The sequence below is a fragment of the Mastigoproctus giganteus genome, chromosome 9 (assembly GCF_048544385.1).
Source record: "Mastigoproctus giganteus isolate SK-2022 chromosome 9, ASM4854438v1, whole genome shotgun sequence".
Lineage (NCBI taxonomy): Eukaryota > Metazoa > Arthropoda > Arachnida > Uropygi > Thelyphonidae > Mastigoproctus > Mastigoproctus giganteus.
Window position 1 is genome coordinate 18,437,702 of NC_143583.1, and position 23,074 is coordinate 18,460,775.

A 23,074-nucleotide genomic window follows, 5' to 3' on the forward strand; every position below is an offset into this window, starting at 1 on the left:
ATAGCATCTGTGATTATTTACGATATGTACACACATACATACAGACACCACTTCTCCATTAACAAGACAGGTGGTTGGATGTTGCAACTCCTTGGAATGCACATCACGTCTTTAGAATGAAAGCCGCGATATGGACTATGAAGACGACATGCGAAAGGAAGCTAATGATTCAGAGTTGGTGTGTTCTAGATGTGGGTAAAACACGGACTCTTATTTATGACGATCGTAAACGGAAAACGGCGTTTTGTAACATGGATCGCTGTAGATATACGTAGAAAACTACACCTTTAGAAGGCAATACCAGTATCGCTGTTTTTTAAAAAAAATATAAAGAAAGGTTCAGGAAGTTGGCAAGGTTTTTACAAATTGTGAAATTTCTAATGATCGAAAAGATAACGGAAGGTTCTTAGAACCATGAAAAAAATACTAATTGAGGGGAGAGAAGAATTTTAAAATATTCCATCTTCATCGTCCTCATACTGCAGTTCGTGACACTTATTTTATTGTATAATATTGTCCAAAATTTAAGCCACAAATCCTTCCTAGAAATGTCCACGAAAATTTCCAGAGAGAGAGGATAACTGCTTTTGTCATTAATTATCTTCATTCTCCGCATAAGGATATGTACACTGTATAAACGAAACATTATGACCACCTACCTAATAGTGGGTATGTCCTACTATTATATAGGTGGGAAGAGCACAGGGGTATGGATTCGATAAGGCCACTGAACGTTGCAGGAGATATGTTGTACCATCTAGCCAGGATTGCGTACCTTATTGGTATTAGTATTGTTCTTGACTGTCTGGGATAATCTGTGGTGGAGGATCCAATCGCGGGATCTGTCAATCTGCGTAATCTCAGTGATGTCTTATGTTCGGTGGTATTGATGATATTGTTTTCTCGAACAATACTATCAATGTGGCAAGGAAACCTGTCTTTCTGTTGGAACACACCTATGCCATTCGGGAAGACAGTGATCAAGGCGTGTACCTGATCAGCCACAATGAATAGGTAGTTTTTAGCATTTAGAGTGCAGTCTAAGGGTATGAGGGCTCTAAGATATTCCCAGGAAACGTCCCTCATACCAAAACACTGCCGCCACATGCCTGTTTCTGTTGGACCAAGACTGGAGTGATTCCTCTTCACTGTTTGTCTCCGTATCCTCCATCTTCCGTCAACACGGCATAGCAGAAAAATGTGATTAAATCTCAAAAGGAAACTTTTTTTTCCCAGTTGCCAATGGTCCAGTTACGCTGTTCGGATGCAAAATCTATAGGTGGTGTTCGTGATGGATGGCCAGAAGCATGGATACCTTAATGAGAGCCTATTCCAGAAGTCCATACATAACAGGGTTAGTTGGATCGTAGTCCTGGAAACATTGCTGGTTGTTTCCTAGTTAATGTCCGTGGTCAGCCGTTCCACCGTTTCACCACGATCATCAATGAGGCGTAGGTGTCGGTCCTTTGCATGTTGACTGCTGCTCTGTCCACAATTGATTCACTCTTGAAGCACCTTAACTAGAGCACTCCGTGAAGAGCTTCCAAGATTCCCAGATTCCGTAATGCTGCCACCGTTCAATCGGTACCCGGAAATCATCCATTTTTTGACGTCCGTCAGATCACGTCCCTTGCCAATTTTAGGAGCCGTCTTGCAAAGGACGGCTCCTAAAACGTCATTTCAACTCCGCCTCGTTCAACTCTTAATTGCCGAATTTCTATTTGTCTGATTTTGATGGAATTTGAGATTATTCGATAAATCTTATTATAAGAGTCAAATATAAAATTTCATCAAAATTCGTTTAGTGGGAGCTGATTTGTTAGATGTGGACGGACAGACATGGCGAAGACATTAGGCGCTTTGCCTAAATCGGTTAACTTACATGCTTTAATCATCTACGGTTATAGAATTCCTTATTTTTCCCATAGTACGGGTACATGTATGCAAGTACGAATTCCCTTTCAGATTTTTTGGCACTTCAAATTCCTATGAGTCCTATATTAGCAGACCCCCTTTGAATGCATTTCCATTTTGTTTATTAATATTCGAGTACTTATTCTACTGACTTTTCCTGTTTTTCTACCTCATTATCTTATTTCCCAAGTAATAAAAGATAAAACATGTTAAGGCAATTTCAAAGATTTGCTTCGAAATTATTTCCTTATTAGAGCTGTCAAGGAAATCATATTTCTTAATAAGATGAAACCGAACCTCCTCTTTGTCTCCAAGTACAGGGTCATCGAAAAAGAAACGCGATATGCCTTGAAGTTTAATGTCTCTTTAAATATAATGTATACAGAAACATCTGTTGTAAAATGTTTGAAAAAGCTGTACAAAAAAAAAAAAAAAAAAAACACCACGAGCTTTCTATCTGCATCGAGAAGCATTATCAGAATAATTGCACTCCGGTTTTTTCCGTATTAATAAAAGTGCTAAATTTCACGTTTCTGATTGTAAGAAAATCCGACCATTTTTATGCACAGTTCGTTAAACGTTATTATCTCTTTCGATGCGTGCTCAGTAGCTGAAAGAACGTGTTACTGATCATTTATATTCATCAGGGTTCCCCATTTACAGAAACAGCGCGGGATATTAACCGCTATGGAAAGGGTAAGGGCTAAAAAAAACAGGATGTCGACATAGGAAAAAAACAATAAAGAACAAGTTGTTTTGAATTTTTATCAATTCCAACTTTCTGATTTCAACTAATTGCCTGTAAGAATTAATTAAGGTATACTGTACTGGCATATATATCATAAAACTAAAAAGTATTAGTACACCACTGCCATTTTAGAAAAGTGAACCATACTCGCCATCCACAGGAATAGGTATAATCGCAATTGCGTTCACGCTAGATCAACGAAACACATTAGATGGATCTCAAAGTGTTTTTTTTTTTTTCCAAGTCAAAGTATTTTATTATATTTTTGCGGGCTAGAGGGTTTTCCCTATTTTGTTCTTGGGTTGTAGTTTAGCAATGAGGATATGGCGAGTAATTAAGACAAAGATAGACTGACACGTTATTAAATACGTCAATAAAAGGCTCTTTGGAAAGTAGGTTTCCAGTTACTCTTGGCAATGCAGTGTATATGATGAATACATTTAATAAGAAGCGCGCGCGTGCACAGAAAATCCAGACATCACGCTCGATTTCAGCAAGTTAAAAAATCACAAGGGGTAACAGTCAGAGGCATACTACTTGCCATGAACAATAAAACCTAATCTACATCTTAATTAGTCGAATGCAGTTGCAGCCAATGTGCTTATTAGGTTACTATGCATAATAAGTTATTTGTTTTTGGTTGTTCTCGAAAAGGAAGATTTATGCAATTCCAAGGTCGTTTCGGAAGAAATTTGAAATCTTTTTGTCTTTTTTTGTTTTTTTTTTTCAGCGTTAAAATATGCTCAATGTTTTTCTTTAGTTGGATTTGGTTTGGTCTCAGGCAAGGGCAGCATGGATTTTCCTCCTGGAAACTCGGTTTATGTATAATATACGACGCAATATGGTCTAAAGTTGTAGATGCGCCTAAATGCCTTACAAGAACAACAATAACAAATCATTTGGTCATATTATTTGTTTAATGGTACCTACAGAGATGGAGTGGAGGCCCCTCAATAGGAGTGTTTTTATTTAGTTCCTAATTAGTTTTAGGGCATAAAAGCAAGAATAGCCCGGAATAATTTACAGAGAAAAATCTACTTTGTCTGTCTCAGATCGACTAACTATAGCCCTGAAGACACCGTTAAAACTTCTTTCAGTCTTCAACGAGGAACCAAAACTTTGAGGTGCCAATATTCATATAAATTCTGTAAATTGTACGTTGTTGTTAATTTTTTTTTCGGGATGAAAATTTTACGCTTTTGAGATGAACTGGGCAACTCTCGCCTGAGATAGACAACTCGATCACGATGGGCCAAAGAGCTCATACACCTTTCTCCAATCCACATGAGAAGTATTTCTTAATTTCAGCCAGCAAGAAGGAGAGGACATTCAGTCCAGATATTTTGCACGTAGTGTAAGAGAGGAAGCAGGACTCGGTCAAGTTCTGTATCCGTATAAGCATTTGACATGTAGCCCGATATCATACCAAAGGACACCAAACGTTGCTTGGAATGGTACATTGCACACCGTTTTTTTGACTCTTTAATAGAAAGTTCTATGAGTCGCCTTCCTCGCGATGGTCAGATAGGTTAAGAGAAACTATGTAAGGTGCCAGTTCCCAACAGGAATGTAGAGAAAAACATGGAGTATCTTGATTTGGACTAAGAAATTGTAATCTGTATGTAGCACTGAATCTTGGCAAAATTATTTGACTCCTGAAGTTCGCCATCAAGAATACTTTAGTTTCAAAACCCATAAGTTGAAAAAGTCAACGTTTTCTATTCCTCACTGTGAGAGTTACACTCTTATTTGCTATATGCCCGGTGTTATTCTAACCAGGAACACGGGCCTCTCCCAGGGAAAATTCCGACTTTGTTTCGCTTGAATTTACGTTAGAGTGCAAGCCTTCTTTTGGACCATTATCTGCTCTCTGATTATAGATTATCTTTCTTTCTTTGTTTCTTATTGTTAAAGTTCTTTCTTGAAGAAAGATTAATTACCTTCTTGGTTAAGTGTTTTTTGCTCACTATTGTTTATAGCTGAGACCACTAGTCTGTGATCATTAACTGTGCAACCATCACAAGAAGACTCAAGAATTACCATGATCATTATTCAAAACGCTTTTACGGGATTTTTTCCGAAGGTACCGAGAATTATATTGTTACCGTATGTCCATCGGAGCACGTATTTCTATCTCGTTGTCTGATCACCTTGACACTTCAACCACGAAGTACCGTCTTGTTAATTAAACTCTTACGTAGTGTAGACGTTTTTGTAAAGTACGCGGTCAAACAGCGCATTTGTTTTCATTTTGAGTCATTAGAAAATGTCCTCCCTTTAACGTTTACTCCTTCTCTGTGTCAGACACACAACATTAAAGAAACTCAATCCGAAATTAGGACATCAAATCTAAAATTGCATTTTTTTTCGGCTACTTAATAAAATGGGTCTAATGGTCTATTAGCGCAGATGCATGGCTACACGTTTCCTCTTTCCAAAACGCAGGTGATGAAGAGAAAGATCAGCCTGAGGCACAGACAATAGAATTCTGGGATTTCCATTAGCCACATTCTGTGTTGTTGTTTCTGGTTTTTAGGCACATGAACGACTTAGACTATATTACCTGCTGTATGTGCTGAAAAGCCCATAATAACTCACGGGAAAAACCCTACTCTCTCCGATTAAGATAGGTTAACTATAGCCCCAGTTGTAGAAGCTTTTAGAAATGAATGGATTCGAAACCATAACAAGATCAGAGATAAACTAAGAACAAGTTACAATCATGTCACCTTAATAAATTAATCAAACATGGATGCCAATTATACTTTTTAAAGCTCTTTTCTTGTTTTCCAGTCGGAACCAAAGCGCCTTGAGGTAGCTATTCGGATTATGGCCCTCTGGTGCCTCTAGGAATTCAGTTTGGAACTCTCTTCGTAGCCAGTTATAAAGAAACCTAACACGACAATGCTTCTTATCATAACATAATGATGATGAACGTGTGGACTGAAGAGAATAATATTGGAAACTGCAGTGGCCAGCACAGAGCACTGACATCAACCTAAATGAATATTTTTGAGATGAATTAGAACGCAGAATTAGAACAAAGCCAAGATGAATCTGTTCGTTGGTTAAACTCACAAATGTTTAGAGATGAACTGGAGCACAGTACCACCAGCACCGTAAATTGGTAGCAAGTCTTCCGCAACGCTGAAACAGTCATTATGGCCAAAAGTGGCAACATTCTATCATGTCTTTGAATAAATGCAAGTGTCATTTGAATTTTGGTAGGGTATTGTATTTAAGTATTTAAGTGCAGTTGTTGCGGAACCCAGGGTTCCCCCCCCATTAGCCACTTTTATACTTCTTGTGGTGGGCTTGCCCCAATTCCAGTCAAGTGCGTGTAGTGTTTTGTGTGTAAATTTTGTGCTCTGTTCTATTGTTATGCTGTGTGACCGGTGCCTGGTATCTTACCAAAAGTCCCATCCTAATATCAGGATCAGCAAACAAAGAAAGCTCGTCATTGACATTCTTGCCTTCTTTGAGGAAAGAGTCCAAAGATCATGGACCAAATTGCACCCCCTTAATAGGGCACGATTCAGTATTAGCAAATTCAGTATATACATTATGTACAATCAATAGCAAGGCCAAGTTGGCTTCAGCAGTTCACCAGACAATAGAAGTCCTAAAGGAAATTCCACTGGAGTAGCTGATCCCAAGGATGAAATAGAAGAATCTTTAGAAGCAGTAGAAATCCGAAAGTAGCCGTAGGATATTGCATGGTGAATATCTTTCCAGAGAGGTCCAGGAAGACGTGTGCAATTCTCATTACAAAAAGGAAATTCTCTTAAATTCTAAAACGCTGATCGAGCTATTATGCAAGCCATGCCGGGCTCTACAAAGTACATATTTCAAATTCGAAAATTCCGATTTTACGAGTACCTTAGATGAAAAATTCAAATTCATGGATCCAAGCTTATCTTCAAAGACAAATGAAACATTCTCAAAAGATTCTGATTGATTTCAAGAATATAATTGATTTTCTAATCACAAAAAAAAGTTTCCTTCTATCTTTAGACTAATCGTCAGGAATTCAGACTAATCGTCAGGAATTCAGACAAATCGCTCTCAAATTTATTTATGACTCAACTACGCAAAATCTGTGCCGTAGAATTCTCGATTGAACTTTAGCTGATGAAGAGTGATGAAGATGACAGTCATCAGGAGAAAGAAGACTGACTTTACATTAAACAACATTTAACATATTAAAACTCCCAAACTTCTACACAATGAAGAGGCCAATTTATCATTCATAAATCAACAGTAGTTAACAGATTGTCTTGTAAGAAAAACTAGCCACTCCAGGACAACCAAAATTTGGCTCGAGGAATAAACTAAAAGTAGTTTTCGCTTTCAAAGGTTATGAATAAGTCAAAGACTATGTCAAGTACATCATTAAGGACCCATGTCAGTCCAAAATACGAGTTTATCAAGTTTCTTTTTCCCTTTTCTTATTTCTTTTTCTCCATACCCTTCGACCATTTGTAAGTAACATAAGTCATCTGTTCTCGTACGGCAAAGGTCAGCGTTCTGTACCACATATTGGCCTTTCTCGAAGTTCCGGTAGAGTCATGCTGACAGGGCACACACACACACACACCAAGTGCATTCTTCCCTTCGATACATGACCCCGAGCAGTACTGTTTATTGTCACTAGAACCTCCAAGAGTAACGCGTGCGGCCACACGACACTTGTAAATTAATGATCTCCTAATTATTCTTTGTCGTTACTTGACCGGTCATAGTTAAATGACAGGTGGCACCACAGTCGATATCCCTTGGCGTTGTACAAAGATTGATCTCTCCTGTAAAACTACACACGCAAGCGAACAGAGAGAAAAAATAATAATAAACCGATCAGCTATTCTCATTAAGGTGTCATAAACTTAACCATAAGGCTTGACACAATAGAGAGGTAAATAGCCTTAAGTTAGGCCACAAGATGCACATAGTAACCCTTCCCGAAAGGTCAGCAACAAAGGCTCGAAGCAAGCAGGTGCTGATCATTTAGCGTATTCAATCTACACACAGGGGAAATGGCTTTTCTCTCAGGGAGTTTTACTTCCTATCTTTTTCTACTTCCTTACCTAGAGATACAAAAATATCTCTGCCCTCTGTCTTACGGCTTAAAGTGGCATGTGTTCTGACATGCCGATTTTAATGACTCATAATTTTTCTTAAGAATTTTTTCTTTAGTTCGTTCTTTTAGAGTCAACGAACACGCAGATTTCTCTGCTTACTCTCATTAGATCGAAGTGTGCGTAATGTAGCCAGATGATGTTTAAGAGAGTTAGCCTTTTTGCCTTTTAAGGGTGTTGCAGATTTACCATACACACTCCTGATGATAGATGTTTTGACAGATATTGTATGACTATAATCGTTGAATTATACTTCTTATGAGTAGTGATAGAAAAAATAGTTATAGTATAATAAACACTCACTGGCAAAAAAATTAGAAAACGTTTGCAATTGGAGAACAAACAATTAAACTTGCTGTATGGTATTGGTGCCATTTGTGTCAAAAAAAAAATGTAAATTGAGACTCGTCACACCACCTGACCTTTTTCCCACTGTTCCACAGTCCAGTCTTGACGTTGGTGGTACGGACTGGATCTGCACATACTGTAATACGATCGTGTTTCCTCCAATGAATACCTTTCTGACGTATTGGACCATCTTCATTCTGCAATACTTTATTTTTACGCCAATTGAGTTGTATTCTTGCAGTGTGTTCACCGTGGAAAAACTGTATCTGAATGGCTCGTGGAACATTACCAAGATTTCCAATATTCTCCAGATCTGAATCCAACTGAGAATGTCTGGGATATATTGGAAAGGGCAGTTTGGCTTCATAGTTCTCTACCGACTACAATACAGCAGCTGACAAACCTGATGGAAGAATGGTCAAATGGGAAGCTAGATTCCCTCAAACACTTAGTGGATAACATACCACTACATACCATGTGGGCTGTAATTCGAGATAAACGGTAACCCTACTAGATACTAAATAAAGGATTCCACATTTTTGGTCAGTGAGTGTATATTCTTTTATATAAGTAGTTTTATAACTTTATGATTCACAGATCGGAGAAATTCCAGCCCTCGTGGGCAGTACAGTTAGTAAGATCGCCGTCCTCCACACACCGAGTGGAAAAGACCGCATTAGCAGGTCATACTTCTAGGTTTAAACTAGCTGTGTAACTTCTTTCTGTTACCAAATCTGTCTCCTCTGTCAGATGAACGCCCGAAGGAACAAGGCCGGGACCGTATAGTGTATGGGCATACACCTGTCATAAGTTATCAATGGAGCACCCCATGGTTCAGTGTTGGGACCATTGTTGTTTTCTATATTTATCCATGATAGTGATGAAGGTATACTGCATGTGGATAGCAGTAACCCCAGAGTAACGTACCTGCGCGGTACTGCACTCAGGACATTGGAGAATGAAAAAGACCTGGGGGTAATTGTGCAGGCAGATATGAAGTTTTCTGAGCAGTGCAGACGGTCTGCAAGAGTAGCTCATAGAGTCTTGTCAATGATATACAGGAATTTTTCTAATAGGGATAAAGAGGTGATTATCCCCTTGTATAAGGCAACGGTGAGGCCACACTTTGAGTACTGTATACAGGTCTGGAGGCTTCATTGTAGGAAGGATGTAGAGCTGCTGGAACGAGTACAGAGAAGGGCAACGAGATTGGTGAGGGGGAAAACAAAGGGTGTTCTTACCAAGAAAGGGTTAAGTTTTGCAAATTGTAGCGTCTTGAAACTAGGCACCTGCGAGGTGATCTGATTGAAGTGTTTAAGGCTTTGAATGGTTTGAGCAAGCTCAATGCTAATAGGATTCTTCCTCTTGTTCAGACTGTTCACATGAGGGGACATAAATTCAAATTGAGGAAAGACAATCACAGAATGGATGTAAGGGAATTTGCCTTTAGCCAGCGAGTGGTTGATTGGTAGTACCAGCTTCTATCTGTCGTTGTGGAAGTTGATAACTTAAATAAATTCAAGGAGGAACTGGACAAACTTTTGGAGCGAAGGATGGGTGAATGGCAAGTGTTTTTTTTTTTTTTTTTTTTTTGGCTGATGCAACATAAGCTTGCTTCCTTGCATCATATACCACTACTAATGCTAATGTTAATGTAACGGGATAGCCAGTATTGTATTCGGCAATGTAGGTTGTGTTTTAACTGGCTGAACCAAAGACAGAATTAATTTTAGTTGGATCATTCAGAACTCGTAGTCTCTGGTGAATTTTCGTGGACTTAGTGTCTTTGGTATGCGGAAATCGGATAACTGCGTTCATTTCTTCATTCACTCGTGTTTTTAATATGGCAACCATTTTGGTTTAATCACCTAAAGTTAAACAAAACGCCCTATAGTATCACAAAAAGAGTATATGCTTCCTGGAGCGTTCAATTGAGGTTGGTGATGATGTAAATAAAAAAGACTATGGGATTATCAAATTAATGTATTGAAAGCGGCGTATCCATCGCCATATGAGACCATACATCAGTGTGCATAAATATATCGCCGAAAAGAATAACAGGTGTTACTTTTCTTTTTATTCCTTACTTCCAGCACATCCTTGCCCACCATACCAAGTCCATAATGTTACCTACCTTGCCTTACAGTCCATAAGGGGTCAATGACATTCGAAGCCCTGCACCTATAATACCTTATATTGTACTCACTCCTTACAATCCAAGCACCGGCAACCAGTCACGTGTTTCCACTCACTGGTTTACACAAAAAGCGGATCAATTAGAAGCTGGTGCCTCGATGTAGCGTGTCATTAACATGGCTCAGCTCTGTGGCTGAGCAACCTTGCGTTTATTTGTTTTTTTATTTCACAGGGCACCATCTTGACGCTAGCGGTTGTCAAGACAGCAACAGCTACAGATTTGCGCTCAGTAATTTCGGGGTAAATACTACCTTGTTACAATTTATTGACAGCCGGGAGGTCCGCCCGCGCGTGCAGTTATTGTGCGATGTATAGGGAGAGAGAAGAGAGAGAGGGAGACGAGTTGAACCTGTCTGGGAAATACTGCGTTGATAATCGTGCTGCGCCCGTCAAAAGCCCGGTAAGGCGATGTGCGGGAGGAACGTCCCCAAGGGCAGGAAATCGCTTAAACAAACTGATATTTAGTTTAGGGCTAACCGTCTTTTCCCAGGCGTTAAACTAACCATTTCTTCTCCACTTTCACTCGAATGACTGTGATAAGTATTGGAGGTGTAGAAAGGCCGGGAATTAAGACCATTCAAAGCATTACGACAGTGCAGAGGGGATGGGGGTGTATGTGTGTGTGTGTGTGTAAGAGCGTAAGGGGTCGCGTTAGATGTTATCGCGATAAAATGGCCGTAATAAGAGCTTCGTCAAGCGATGGGTCACATAAATATAGAAGCGGTTTCCCTGATGTACTGCGGGGGCAGTTAATTTAAAAGTAGCCCTCTTGAAAAAGCAAAAACTTCAATTTTTGTGTCTTCTCATGGTAAGAAGCAGTATGATTAATCTCTTGTGGATCTCATAAGCTACAGATGGACTCAAATCATTGTTAACTGTCGAGGAATTCATGGTCAAATGAAAGACTTTGTAATAAATTTCACCGGCCCGAGATGAATGATTTATCCCTTGCGTAAATCAGTTGAAGGTGAAAATTCTAAATGGTTTTAAGCCATTATACAAATTTAAATAAATAAAATAAATTTTCTGTTTATACTCCGGGACGACCAAACGGTCAGAGGAGTTCGCATGATAGATTGAATACAAGAAACAGCACCGTATTCAGTAGTCACGGGCTTGAACCCCGGTCACTCAAGGCACGTGTATGATATTCTGGGTATTAATCAACATATCCAGTTCTGTGGTCTTGGATGGCCTTTCTACTCTGCTCGTTTCGTACTTCTTTCTCTCTGTGATCTTTGGAGGATTCTGTTCGATCATACTTTCTTATACTTGAATTTCAATGACCATCTTCAATTGGCTGCGAATTCTGTCTATCTACACTATATTACCAAAAGTAACCGGCCTCTCTCTCTCTTGGGATTTGGGAAAAATGGACCACACGCGCATCATGTGTTAGGAACGCAACTGCATTCATATCTGCTTAGCGAGTTCCAAAAGAAAAAAGCGCTATTTTAGCATACAATCAGGTAGGGAAGCCCTAGACTTTTGATGCACCAGCAAAATATTATAATAATAATAACAATCAGTGGATCGAAGAATACTTTGACATCCACAAGCAGAAACTCCTGGCACTGAGCGAGAGACTTCGCTGTTACAATAAGAGTGCCTACAGGAAAACAGACAAGATATTTGATGAATAGCAGAGAGCGTTCTGCAGGAAAATCGGACAAGACAAGAAGAAAAGCAACGAACCCCCAACCAGAATATACTCGAGGAGTTCTGAGGGAACCTGTGGAGCAGCGAAGTTAGCATATCGGCTGTCCCCCCCCCCCGGATAGATCTAGAAATGAAGAAACCAGGAATGTACAAGACATGACAGAATGGGAGATTCGGGAGGAAGAAGTACAACAGTCGATCAGAAAATCCCACAAATGGAGAACCCTAGGAATAGATAACATCCACAACTAGTGGTACAATAAATTCCACTGCACACACGCAAGCACATAAGAGAGCAGTTCACCCAGATAACAAGACACTCTGAAACAATTCTGGAGTCTCTGACTCAAGTAATCACCTACCTTAAGGCTAAGGACAAAGATACCACAAACTCGGAAAGGTACAGACCAATCACCTGTCTCCCAACAAAGTACTCCTGACCATCTGCATAACGAAGACGATATCAAACCATTTGGAGAGCCAGAACATCAGGGTCAAGCACCAGAAGAGCAGAGGATGCAAGGAGCAATTGACCATTGACGCTCCAATTATGGAGCAAGCCTACAAGAAGCATCGCAACCTGTAAACGGCCTACGTCGAGTACCACAAGGCTTTCGACTCTGTGTGTCATATCTGGCTGATAGATAAACCTGAAGATCTACAAAATCATCCCGACACTGACACACTTGTTAGAAGCAATAATGACAAAATTAAGAGTTTCAATCAAGATTGAGAACCTCACGACCAGACCGATGCCCTTTAGAAGAGGAATCCTCTAGGGAGATGGCCTGAGCCCACTACGGTTCTGTCTAGCACTCAACTGTCCTGTCCACCATGCTCAATGAAAGCAAGTACTGGTATACCATAAAAGAAGGAAATAATAACTTCTACATCCTCTCTTACCTGATGTACATGGATGACATCACACTGTATGCCGCAAATCAGAATCAACTACTACTACTACTCCGGATCACTGAAGAGCACTGAAATCAGGATGCAATTTGGTCTAGACAATTGCTAGACCCATGGATTGCATCAAGGACATCCAGTCGGACGAAACTACCAGCTGAATACCGGTGATGAGAATGAAGCCATGACAGAGGGAGAGACATACAAATGGCTGGGGATGATGCAAGCCCACCACTTTGGACATAAGGAGATCAACGCCCGCCTCACTGAGAAATACCATCAGAGAAGTCTGCTCAAATTAAAGCTGATGGCGGGAATATGGCTACAGTCATAAACACCTACGCAATCCCAGTACTAACGTATTCTTTCGGGATCACATATTGGACGAACACCGAACTGGAGGAGATTAGGTTATAGACCACGATGATAATGACCAAGAGCCGCCAACGCTACCCGAAGGATCACCGCAACACCAGCCTCACAACATTCATGCTCGTCATCCAAGACCGTGTAATCAGCAATAGGAACTACAGGAAATACATCGCTCCGAATCTCGGAATAACAGATGACACATGTCGACGTTGTCACCTGGCCCCAGAAACAATCCAGCACATCGCCACAGGATGCAGTGTGATCGCCTAGCTGGATTACACTCACAGTCACGACCAGGTGGCTAGGATAATACATCAGAAGCTAGTGCAAAAATACCAGCTAATCAAAGAAAGTTTACTGTATTTCAAGTACGAGCCTCACTCAGAGACTATAATGGGACCACTCAGAGACTATACTCAGACCTCACTCAGAGCTATAATGGGACATGCCATAATAACGGACAAAACGATCTCCCACAACAGACCAGGCATAACCCTCATCGACAAGAAGGAAATGGCTTCCTACGAGATCGATACAGTGGTGTCCGACACATGCAACCTCTAGAAAACCTATGAAGCGAAAAGATCAGGAAGTGCTCAGAGCTAAGACGGAAGTCAAAGGTATGTGGCATATGGAACAAATAATGACCTTCCCGCTTACCGTGTTAACTACCGACATTGTACCAAAGAGCCTGCATAAGCACCTAGCAGCAATAGATCTCCCAGAGAACATCTACAAGGAACTCCAGAAAGCTGCGATCTTAAATGCCTGTAGGATAGCCAGAAAGTTCTCCACCAATAATAGTAACCGGTCAGCAACAACCACCCCACACACCTGGTACCAGTGCCCGTCGCGGGATGGAAAAAAAAAAAGAGATAATAATAATTAAAATAATAATAAAATAAAATAAACTACCTATTTGACTCCCTTATCACGTAGGTGTCTATTTAGCTAACTTCTGAATTTCCCGAAACTGTCTGAACCACCCTAGTGGTTCAGACAGTTTCGACTTCTTATTCCAGTAATTAATAACTCGCTGGCTAAAGTGAAATTGCCATTGTTTCAAAACTTCACCACTCTAGAACCACCAAATGAAAACGTACGATAGTACTACATGGTGATATATTTTGGTTTATCACAAAAATTACGTAGATCCCATCAATGGTCATCGAAATCAATCAGGTAGTCAGGAAGACTACAAGAACTGATAATAGTACAAGACAGATGAAGCTGAATGGGATCGGATTTTACGGAAGTACAACCCATTGGAAGTAGTCCTTGGAACTTTGGAAAATTAAATTACTGCGTGACGGGTCACGGTACAAGGATTTCCGACCTGATGGGTTCTTGGATCATTGTTTGGGTCTGACAGATGCCTGGCGTACGTTATTCACCAAAATGTGAAGTTTGATGGAGGTGCTGTCAAAGTCTAGGGTTGTTTCTCATGGTTCAATTGGACAATTGGTTTTCGTTCCTGGAACAACGAATTCCATTTGGTACATTGACATTCGGTGCAGTTCCACTGTCTGGAATGTCAAAGTATAAGTATTAAATGTAAATAAAAGCTATTCAGATTGCTGGAACTCTAACAAAACTATTTGCAAGGTTACTTTTTGTTTTGAATTCAACACTCCAACCTCTAATTATGTCTAGCAAACCTTTACCTCAAACTTTATTCTAGCCTTTAGAAAGAAGAAAAATAAAAATAACATTATTCTACTCCAAACTTTTTGTAACCTTTATCAAAAAAGAAAACGAAAGAGAAACGTTGAACATCAGCTACACCGATCCCTCTTTCTAACTACTTCATTTCCGCTGTTTTCAAAGAGAACGTCTACCCAATTTAAATAATTAACGGGTGAATATCTGACGTGACGTAATGACGTCAAGAGGTGCGTCAAAGTTCTTAGTCGCTTCTTGAGCTGTTCTGCTTACGAGCTAAGACGCAACGTGTTTAGAATTGTTCCGTGTTCGGAATACCAAGTTGTTTTCGGTAATGCTAGACCTCTAGAAAGGATATGGGAGTGTCAAGATTTATGACTATAAATGAAAATGACGTTCTTACATAGTAAATCTGCTGGTCGAGTTAACTGCATCATCTCAAGTTAGGCGTAACCTTTCTTCTTTCGACTACAAATACAGAACATTTCAGCAGCGAGGCCTGTAGATGTCCTGTGGGTGTTTTCCCAAGTGATATATGCGCGTACATTTAGAATATTTAGTGTGGTGGCGCTTCATTTTATTCTCTTTTAACTGTTGTCTTGTCCACAACATTCCATTGGATGAAAATGTCTCGATTGCTAAGTAGCGAAACTAATAAAACACTGTACACCATCTGGTTACATTGTAAATATTAAGGTGAGAGGAGGGGTGGATTTGCATCCCTTTTAAACATTTATTTGGGCACCCTTCAGGCATCGGCGAAGAGGAAAGTGGGGCGATATGAGCGAAAGGATAGTGTCAAAGAAAAATTCGTGGCTTCCTCAATTGTGACCTCTCTGGCTATGCCGTAGCCTATATATTACCGCTGGTTTTATTTGCTTCCAACTAGCCTACATACCGTTGTGCAAAATTCCATTTGAGTTGGTAAGCGCGTGTTCAAATCCCTTTATCTCTAAAAGCTATCGAAGGTGAACATAAAAGCGTATATCATATGGAAATTAGCTCATGTTTTCTTTAGACCGTTCCTCTACTCTCTAATTCCATCAAAGAGTAAGTGCATAGAGATTCTCAGATTGTTGGTCGCGATCCACCGGACGGTCGCGAGAAACTTAGGTCTGCACATATTTTTAAAAGTTTGATCGTTTAAATGTGATTGTGTTTTGATTGTATATTTATTTCTTGCCAAACCGTAACCTAAATAAAATCATTATTTGCATTTATGGAGAGTGGGGGTGATACAATCGTTAGGGGATCACGGTTTCGAAAAGCTTGAGAAACCCCGTACTACACAATATGCCTTTGAAAATAACGTTATTTTTTTTTTTAATGATTACAAATCCACGACTATTTCAGTGGTACGCCTAATTAGGCCTACTTATCAGGCGTTCCACTCTTCCCCTCTGCCTCCCCCTCTTTCCGGCTGCTTTCACGTTTGGAATAAAAGAAACTTCTTTTTGCCAACGATCACTCCCGTATGCGTTGCTAGTCGAGATTTTCCCTTGTACTTGTTGCGTAAGTTTCAGTTGGAATGGTGTTGGTACCTTGGACACAGTTCCTCGAATAAGATTTTCCTCCTCATTATTCGTTATTGGAAGATGGTTCATGGTGGCAGAGCGCATACATTTGATCTACAGTTTTCCTTTGACACGCAGTCGGAGGTGAGATATTGTGGCTTTATTCGAAACCAAACCGTGATCTTCCTAAGCGAATGGATGACGAAGTTTGGAGTTGGATATCCATGTTATTGAGTTCCGATGAAATGTAAGAGTACTACTTTGGTTTTTCTGAGTAAATCGGCAGGTTTTTCTCAGATAAACCAAAGTAGTAAGAACTGTAAGAATAAAAAGAAGAACTGTCCTAAGTAAATCAGGACAGTTCTTCTTTTTATTGGATTGCCGAGGCGCTTGTATATGGCTAGCTAGTTTTCCTCTTTATCTTATTTTATTTATTTATTTTTTGATGGTCGAATTTTTTATCATTGTGTATAGCAATAGTGATATTATCCGCATACAGAGAGAGAGAGAAGAAAGAAAAGGAGACAGATAGAAACAAAGAGAAGAAAGCGAAAAAGAGAGAAAGAAGGCATGTGTGAGAGAGAGAAGAAAGAAAATGAGAAAGAGACAAAGCGAGAGTGAGAGAGAGAGAGAGAGACAAAGAGAGACAAAACCAGAGAGCGAAAGAATGAAAATAGAGACGTAGCGAGAAAGCGAGAGAGAGAGAGAGAGAGAAAGAGAGCGAGCGAGAGAGAGAGATGGAAGCAAATTGAGAAGAATGAGAAAGAGAGAGAGAAAGAAGGTACGTGAGAAAGAGAGACAGACAGAGAGAGAGAGAGATGGAAGCATAAAGAGAATAATGAGAAAGACACAGAGAAGGCATGTGAGAGAGAGAGAAAGAAGCAAAGAGAAAAGAATGAGAAAGAGAGTGAGAGAAAAAGGCATGTGAGAGGAGAGAGAAGAAAGAGACAAGGAAATAGAGAAGAAAGTGGAGGAGGGAGGAGAGAAGGCGACAGGAAAGAAAAAAATGAAAGAGACAAAGTGAAAGAGAGAGAGAGAGAGAGAGAGAGAGAGACAGACTGAAAGAGAAGGAAAGAGAAGAGAAAGGGAGTATAGAGAGAAAAAGCGAAAAGGAAAGAGACACGGCGAGAGAGCGAAAGAATGAAAACAGCTCCATAGCAAGACAGAGAAAATGAGAAAATAAAGAGAAAGCGATAGAGAAATGAGAGAGAGATAAAGCGAAAGAGAAAAAAAAGAAAGAAGAAAGAAAGCGAGAGAGATTGACAGAAAGAAAAGGAAAGAGAGAAGAAAGAAGTGGGACAGACAGAAAAGAAAGTGAGAGAGGGAGAGAGGGAAAGAGAGAAGAAAGAAGAAGGGGTGGAAGTTTGATTAAGAGAAGCCAAAAGAAACTGACTGAGAGAAATCGAGCGAGACGGACATTAAGGAAAATCGAAAGAAGCTGATTAAGGGAGTTCCTTAAAGTGAGAAAGAAATAAAGAGTTAAGGGAAGACAAGTTGATCGAGAGAGGGACGATTTAATCACGAGCAAAGTAGCTAATGAACAGAACGAATGCTGCAGACTGAAAGCAACGAATCTTTTATCCGCATTTTTCCAACCTTCTTTCCCTCCAAAGAAATGCCCGTTAACCGATCTTGCGTTTTTCATTAGCGGTCCCTCCGAAACGTATGAATTTCTACCCCATTTTTTCTCTTTCTCTCCCTCAACTAGAGCCAGTTATTATCGGGACTGTCGAAACATACGCTGCGACGTCTCTCGGAAACGTTAAATAAACTTTTACGCCACCTGTATGACAACAAAAGCTTAACAAAATCCATCGGTCGGGTTTCAAGCAGTCCGTACAGGACAAAGAGAGAGAGAGAGAGAAAAGCGTACAGCGTAGCTGACCTCTGATTATCAGTGGGTCAAATGACACTGACAATTAACGAAATCTGTCACCACAGACTGAAACAGTAATTACCCCGATGAACGAACTAAAACGTAAGGGAAAAATAATCAGGGCATGACGAATTTAGGGTTTTCACAGACGAATATTTACGACCACCGCTAACTAAGAGACGCCAATTGCCCGTTCCACCGCCAACTCCGGACGATCTACGCCAAAGACACTTGGTCGTATAGAATCCAGTGACACCTCGAAGAATTACGGCGCAAATCAGACATGCTTCTGCGCATTTGGACGATGACAGCGATTGAAATGGCGGTTGCAGTGATCCGGAACGAACTGGGAGAAAATTTATGGTTGCTTCGAATTTCTAGAAGATAGGTTGGGTGCGCGTTCACTTATTGGATCACAATAGGCAATATACGAGGAGCTAGCAACTCCTTAATACTCTTTGGATATCAGAATGACCTTTGAATTCCTTTTTTGGACTTATTACCGATGCTTCGTTTGCTCTCTGACCAGGTTTCATCCCATGGTAAAAACTTTATTTCCACAAATGTCACGTTTCGAAATGATAATGCTCCAATGCGTACAGACAGGCGTGTCCAATCTTGATTTGAGGAGCACGAATCTAAGGCTGAGCATCTCCAATGGCCTGTAAAATCACCAGACTTAAACGTTACTGAGCCACCGTGGGCAAATTTGGAGAGGAGCATGAGAAGCAGATTTCCATCTTCATAGCTCAAGGAGCTTGAAACTTTCCCCATGAAGAATTGTCCAATATTCTTCTTAAGACGAAGATTTATTTGAATCTGTGCCACATTTTAAAAGCAAAGGGTGACTGGCCCCACAGCATATTAGTGCATACCTGACTTTTATCGCGGGTGTTTCTATTATTTTGCTCACTTCCTGTACACACGGCTAATAATTCTATTTTATTTTATAAATCGAAATATTATTGTGCTTTAGGTGTTTTGTATAAACAGCTTGTATTGTAAAAAACATCAATAAATCACTCTCCAACCATTTTGGCTCTTTTAGGAAAAGCCTCACAAATGTACCTTGTGTTCGAAATCATTTCCGACGCCAGGGGACCTGAAAAGTCACATGTATGTCCATAATGGTTCTTGGCCCTTCAAGTGCCATATTTGTAACAGGGGGTTCAGTAAGCAAACAAATCTGAAAAATCATCTCTTCCTGCACACGGGTAAGTGCTTATTCATTTCTTATTAAATGTACGTTCACTTAGGTCTATCTTTAATAAATTCCAGTATGTATGGCTCAAAACATTTTACTCATAAGAGAAACGACGAAAAGTTATGATGTTGCGTATGAAAGATTATCAAAAGAAATAAAAAAATATTATAGATTTTTTTTTTTTTTTTCAAATACTAAATTTGATTTTACAGGACCAAATTTTCTACAGTTCCAATAAAGTGGGAGAGAGACAGGCGAGGGATATTTCAACACAAAACAAAAAACAAGTGTAAGAAATTCCATGAAATTTGAATTGAAAACAAAATGTAGACAGAATGTAGAATCATGTAAACATAAACATCGCTTGTTAAAAAAAAAAAAAAAAAAGTCGAATCATGAAATTATTTGACTTGTAAAGAAAACTTCTTTTTGTTTTCAAGCCAAATAATTTCATATGATTCTACTTTCTAGAAAACAAGATGAAGTTTTTTTTCAAGAAAGTAAATAGAAAGTAGCACCATGAAATTATGAAATCATGAATTATACTCATGAAATGTAGAATCATGATGGACTCATGAAAGAATCGTGAAATGTAGAATCATGATGGACTCATGAAAGAATCGTGAAATGTAGAATCATGATGGACTCATGAAATGTAGAATCACGATGGACACATTAAATGTTGAATCATTAAATCATGAATTAGGCACTCATGAAATGTAGAATCATGATGGAATCATTAAATGTAGAATCATTAAATTATGAAGTCATGCGCCATCAATGAGACTGATGAAAGCAGCATGAAATTATCAAATCATGAATGAGACCGATGAAAGGAGAATGAAAGCATGAATGACACTCATGATATGTGTGAAATTATGAATTCATGAACGAGACTCATGATGGAATCATGAAATGTTGAATCATTAAATCATGAATTAGGCTCATGAAAGAATCATGAAATGTAGAATCATGAATTATACTCATGAAACTATCATGAAATCTAGAATCATTAATTATACTCATGAAAGAATCATTAAATGTAGAATCATGAACTACACTCATGAAATTTAAAATCATGATGGATTCATGAAATGTAGAATCTTGATGAACTCATGAAATATTGAATCGTTAAATCATGAATTAGGCTCATGAAAGAATCATAAGATGTAGAATCATGATGGAATCGTGAAATTTAGAATAATGATGGAATCATAGAATCATTACATTTCATGGAATCATGAAGTGTAGAATCATTAAATTATGAAGTCATCAGTCATCAATGAGACTGATGAAAGCAGCATGAAATTATCAAATCATGAATGAGACCAATGAAAGGAGAATGAAATCATGAATAACACTCATGATAGAAGTGCGAAATTATGAAATCATGAACGAGACTCATGAAAGAATTGTGAAATTATGAAATCTTGAATGGGATTTGTCAAGAATCATGAATTTTTTTATAAAGTAGAATCATGGAATTCGAATAATTTTATTTTCTATATTCTTTATTAAAATAAATTTTATTAACTAAATCAAAGTTTTCATTTACTAAATCATATAATTTTAAACGATGATAAATTTATTATTATTATTTTTTTAATTATTAAATGCACATTTATCCAGACACCGGTATTATTCTGAGATGCTTATAATTAAAACTTCATAATCTCGTTAATGCGATGCACTTTCCGCTATATGGCTTTCTTATCTCTCTACACTGCTAAAGAAAAGAAAAAAAAGTGGGGTGGTTGGGGGAGAGGTGTGGATGCGCCTTCGCACACATACGTAAGCTAGAAAGGCAGCGACCAACCCAAATGAAGCTGTCAAAGACGAAAGTAAACGAGAAGATAAATTAAATTTCATCCCATATATAACTCGGCCAGTATTCGCGAACCCCACATAAATTAGGATTTTTCTTTACGTGCCGTTAACGTTTGATTCAGTGTTCGGAAGTTTATCAAACGACTGCGAGTGCAACCTGCCCGTCTGACGATCGCTTTAGCCTCCCCCCATCCCTTCTCCCTTCCTAGGTCTGTGCCATACATAAAGATGAGAAAAGGGAGGTGTGTACGTATGCTTCTTAAAGGTTTCACTAAGGACACGAATTCTGTCTCTGTGTGTGGGTACGCCCGCATCCACGTGCACCGAACTTATGAAAAGGGGCATTACAGAAAGAAAGAAAAAAAAAAAAAAAAAAAAAAAGGGAAAGGGAAACTGAGTGACCATCAGGAAAACATTTTTTTTTTTTTTTTTCATATTGGTGTGCTTTATAATGAGTGGTCTCAGTTATAAAGCAAAAAAGAAACAAATGGCGAGTGTTCCGAGCATACGCGGTATATGGTTTCATGTGAAACATCCTTCGCGTTTCTTTTAGGTATTTTGTATATATTTATTACGAAATGACAATGGAATGTAACGAAAATGCGAGACGAAAAAAAGAAATTATTGACAAATGTTTGTATTGTTGCAGTCATATAACAAATACTTGTATTGTTGCAATCATACTTCCTGCAGGAAGTATGATCGCAACTATCTTCAGGAAGTATGATTGTGACGTCATACTATTCAACAAATGACTACAATCAAATGGGCAATTAGGCTATTGGCTTGGATCTTGCGCCTCTGGCGGAATATGCAGATGACGTCACTACCGTCACGCATTTTTCGTGACTGATCAGATTTACTCGCTTGTAGGTACCCCCAAGGATGTTTCACATAAAAAAAAATCTTTTTTTTTTTCTTTTATAAATGATATAAAGTCTATTTTAGCACACTGTTCATTTTCGCAACGAGTTGTCTTAGTATTGAACTATTACAGATTGTTCCCTTTCTCAAATTAATTCCAATCGCCACATGATCATCTCGGAGGATATACGGTTTCAATTTGAAAGTAGTGCAGTACTGGTGTAACCCGTTGTAATGAGACAGTTGTCGTGGAACCTGAAACATAAGTAAGAGACACATTGACACTGTTGTCTGTACTCTTCCACACTGGTTACTCACAACTGAGTAACTAGTATGATTCATGTCGTAGATCAACACTATTCATGTTGGTGTTCATACGTATGTTTTGTACTGTTTAAAGCCCGTTCTACACAGCCATATTTTTATGACATAAATTTGAACATACATGTTCTTTCTAACTTACATAATTTGGTAATTCATAATTAATATTGTATTTCGTATGACCTTTAAAATCTAAAAATCAACCCTCAATGCATTTGCAAACAAACTTGAAATTTGAGATGGTAACTGAGGATAACCGAGTCCCTTAAGTATCCGGGGTGAATCAATCCTCGATCTTCACTAAGAATTCTTGAAACCAACTTCCAATAACGAGATACCTTTCTGAAGACTTGGCTTTCTACATTTCAACACACATCTTAGATAAATTTCTTTGTTATAGCGTTTCTTTTTCAGAATTTCCAGTTCTTTGTCCGGTAATGGATCTTGTACAATCTCAAACAGGAAACCGCCCATCGAGCAATAATAACCAGGATGTCGTGAACATTTTATCACTCCCTTAGAGAG

General features: G+C 39.0%; 1 protein-coding gene across 1 annotated transcript in view; it reads left to right on the plus strand.

The window, feature by feature from the left end:
• LOC150080060 (uncharacterized) overlaps nucleotides 1-23,074 on the plus strand; it is a 123,657-nt gene that overhangs the window by 58,145 nt on the left and 42,438 nt on the right. The window contains exon 6 of the mRNA XM_090381113.1: nucleotides 19,382-19,547. Within this exon, the coding sequence (XP_090237239.1) occupies nucleotides 19,382-19,547 (166 nt within the window). The remainder of the gene's footprint in view (nucleotides 1-19,381; nucleotides 19,548-23,074) is intronic.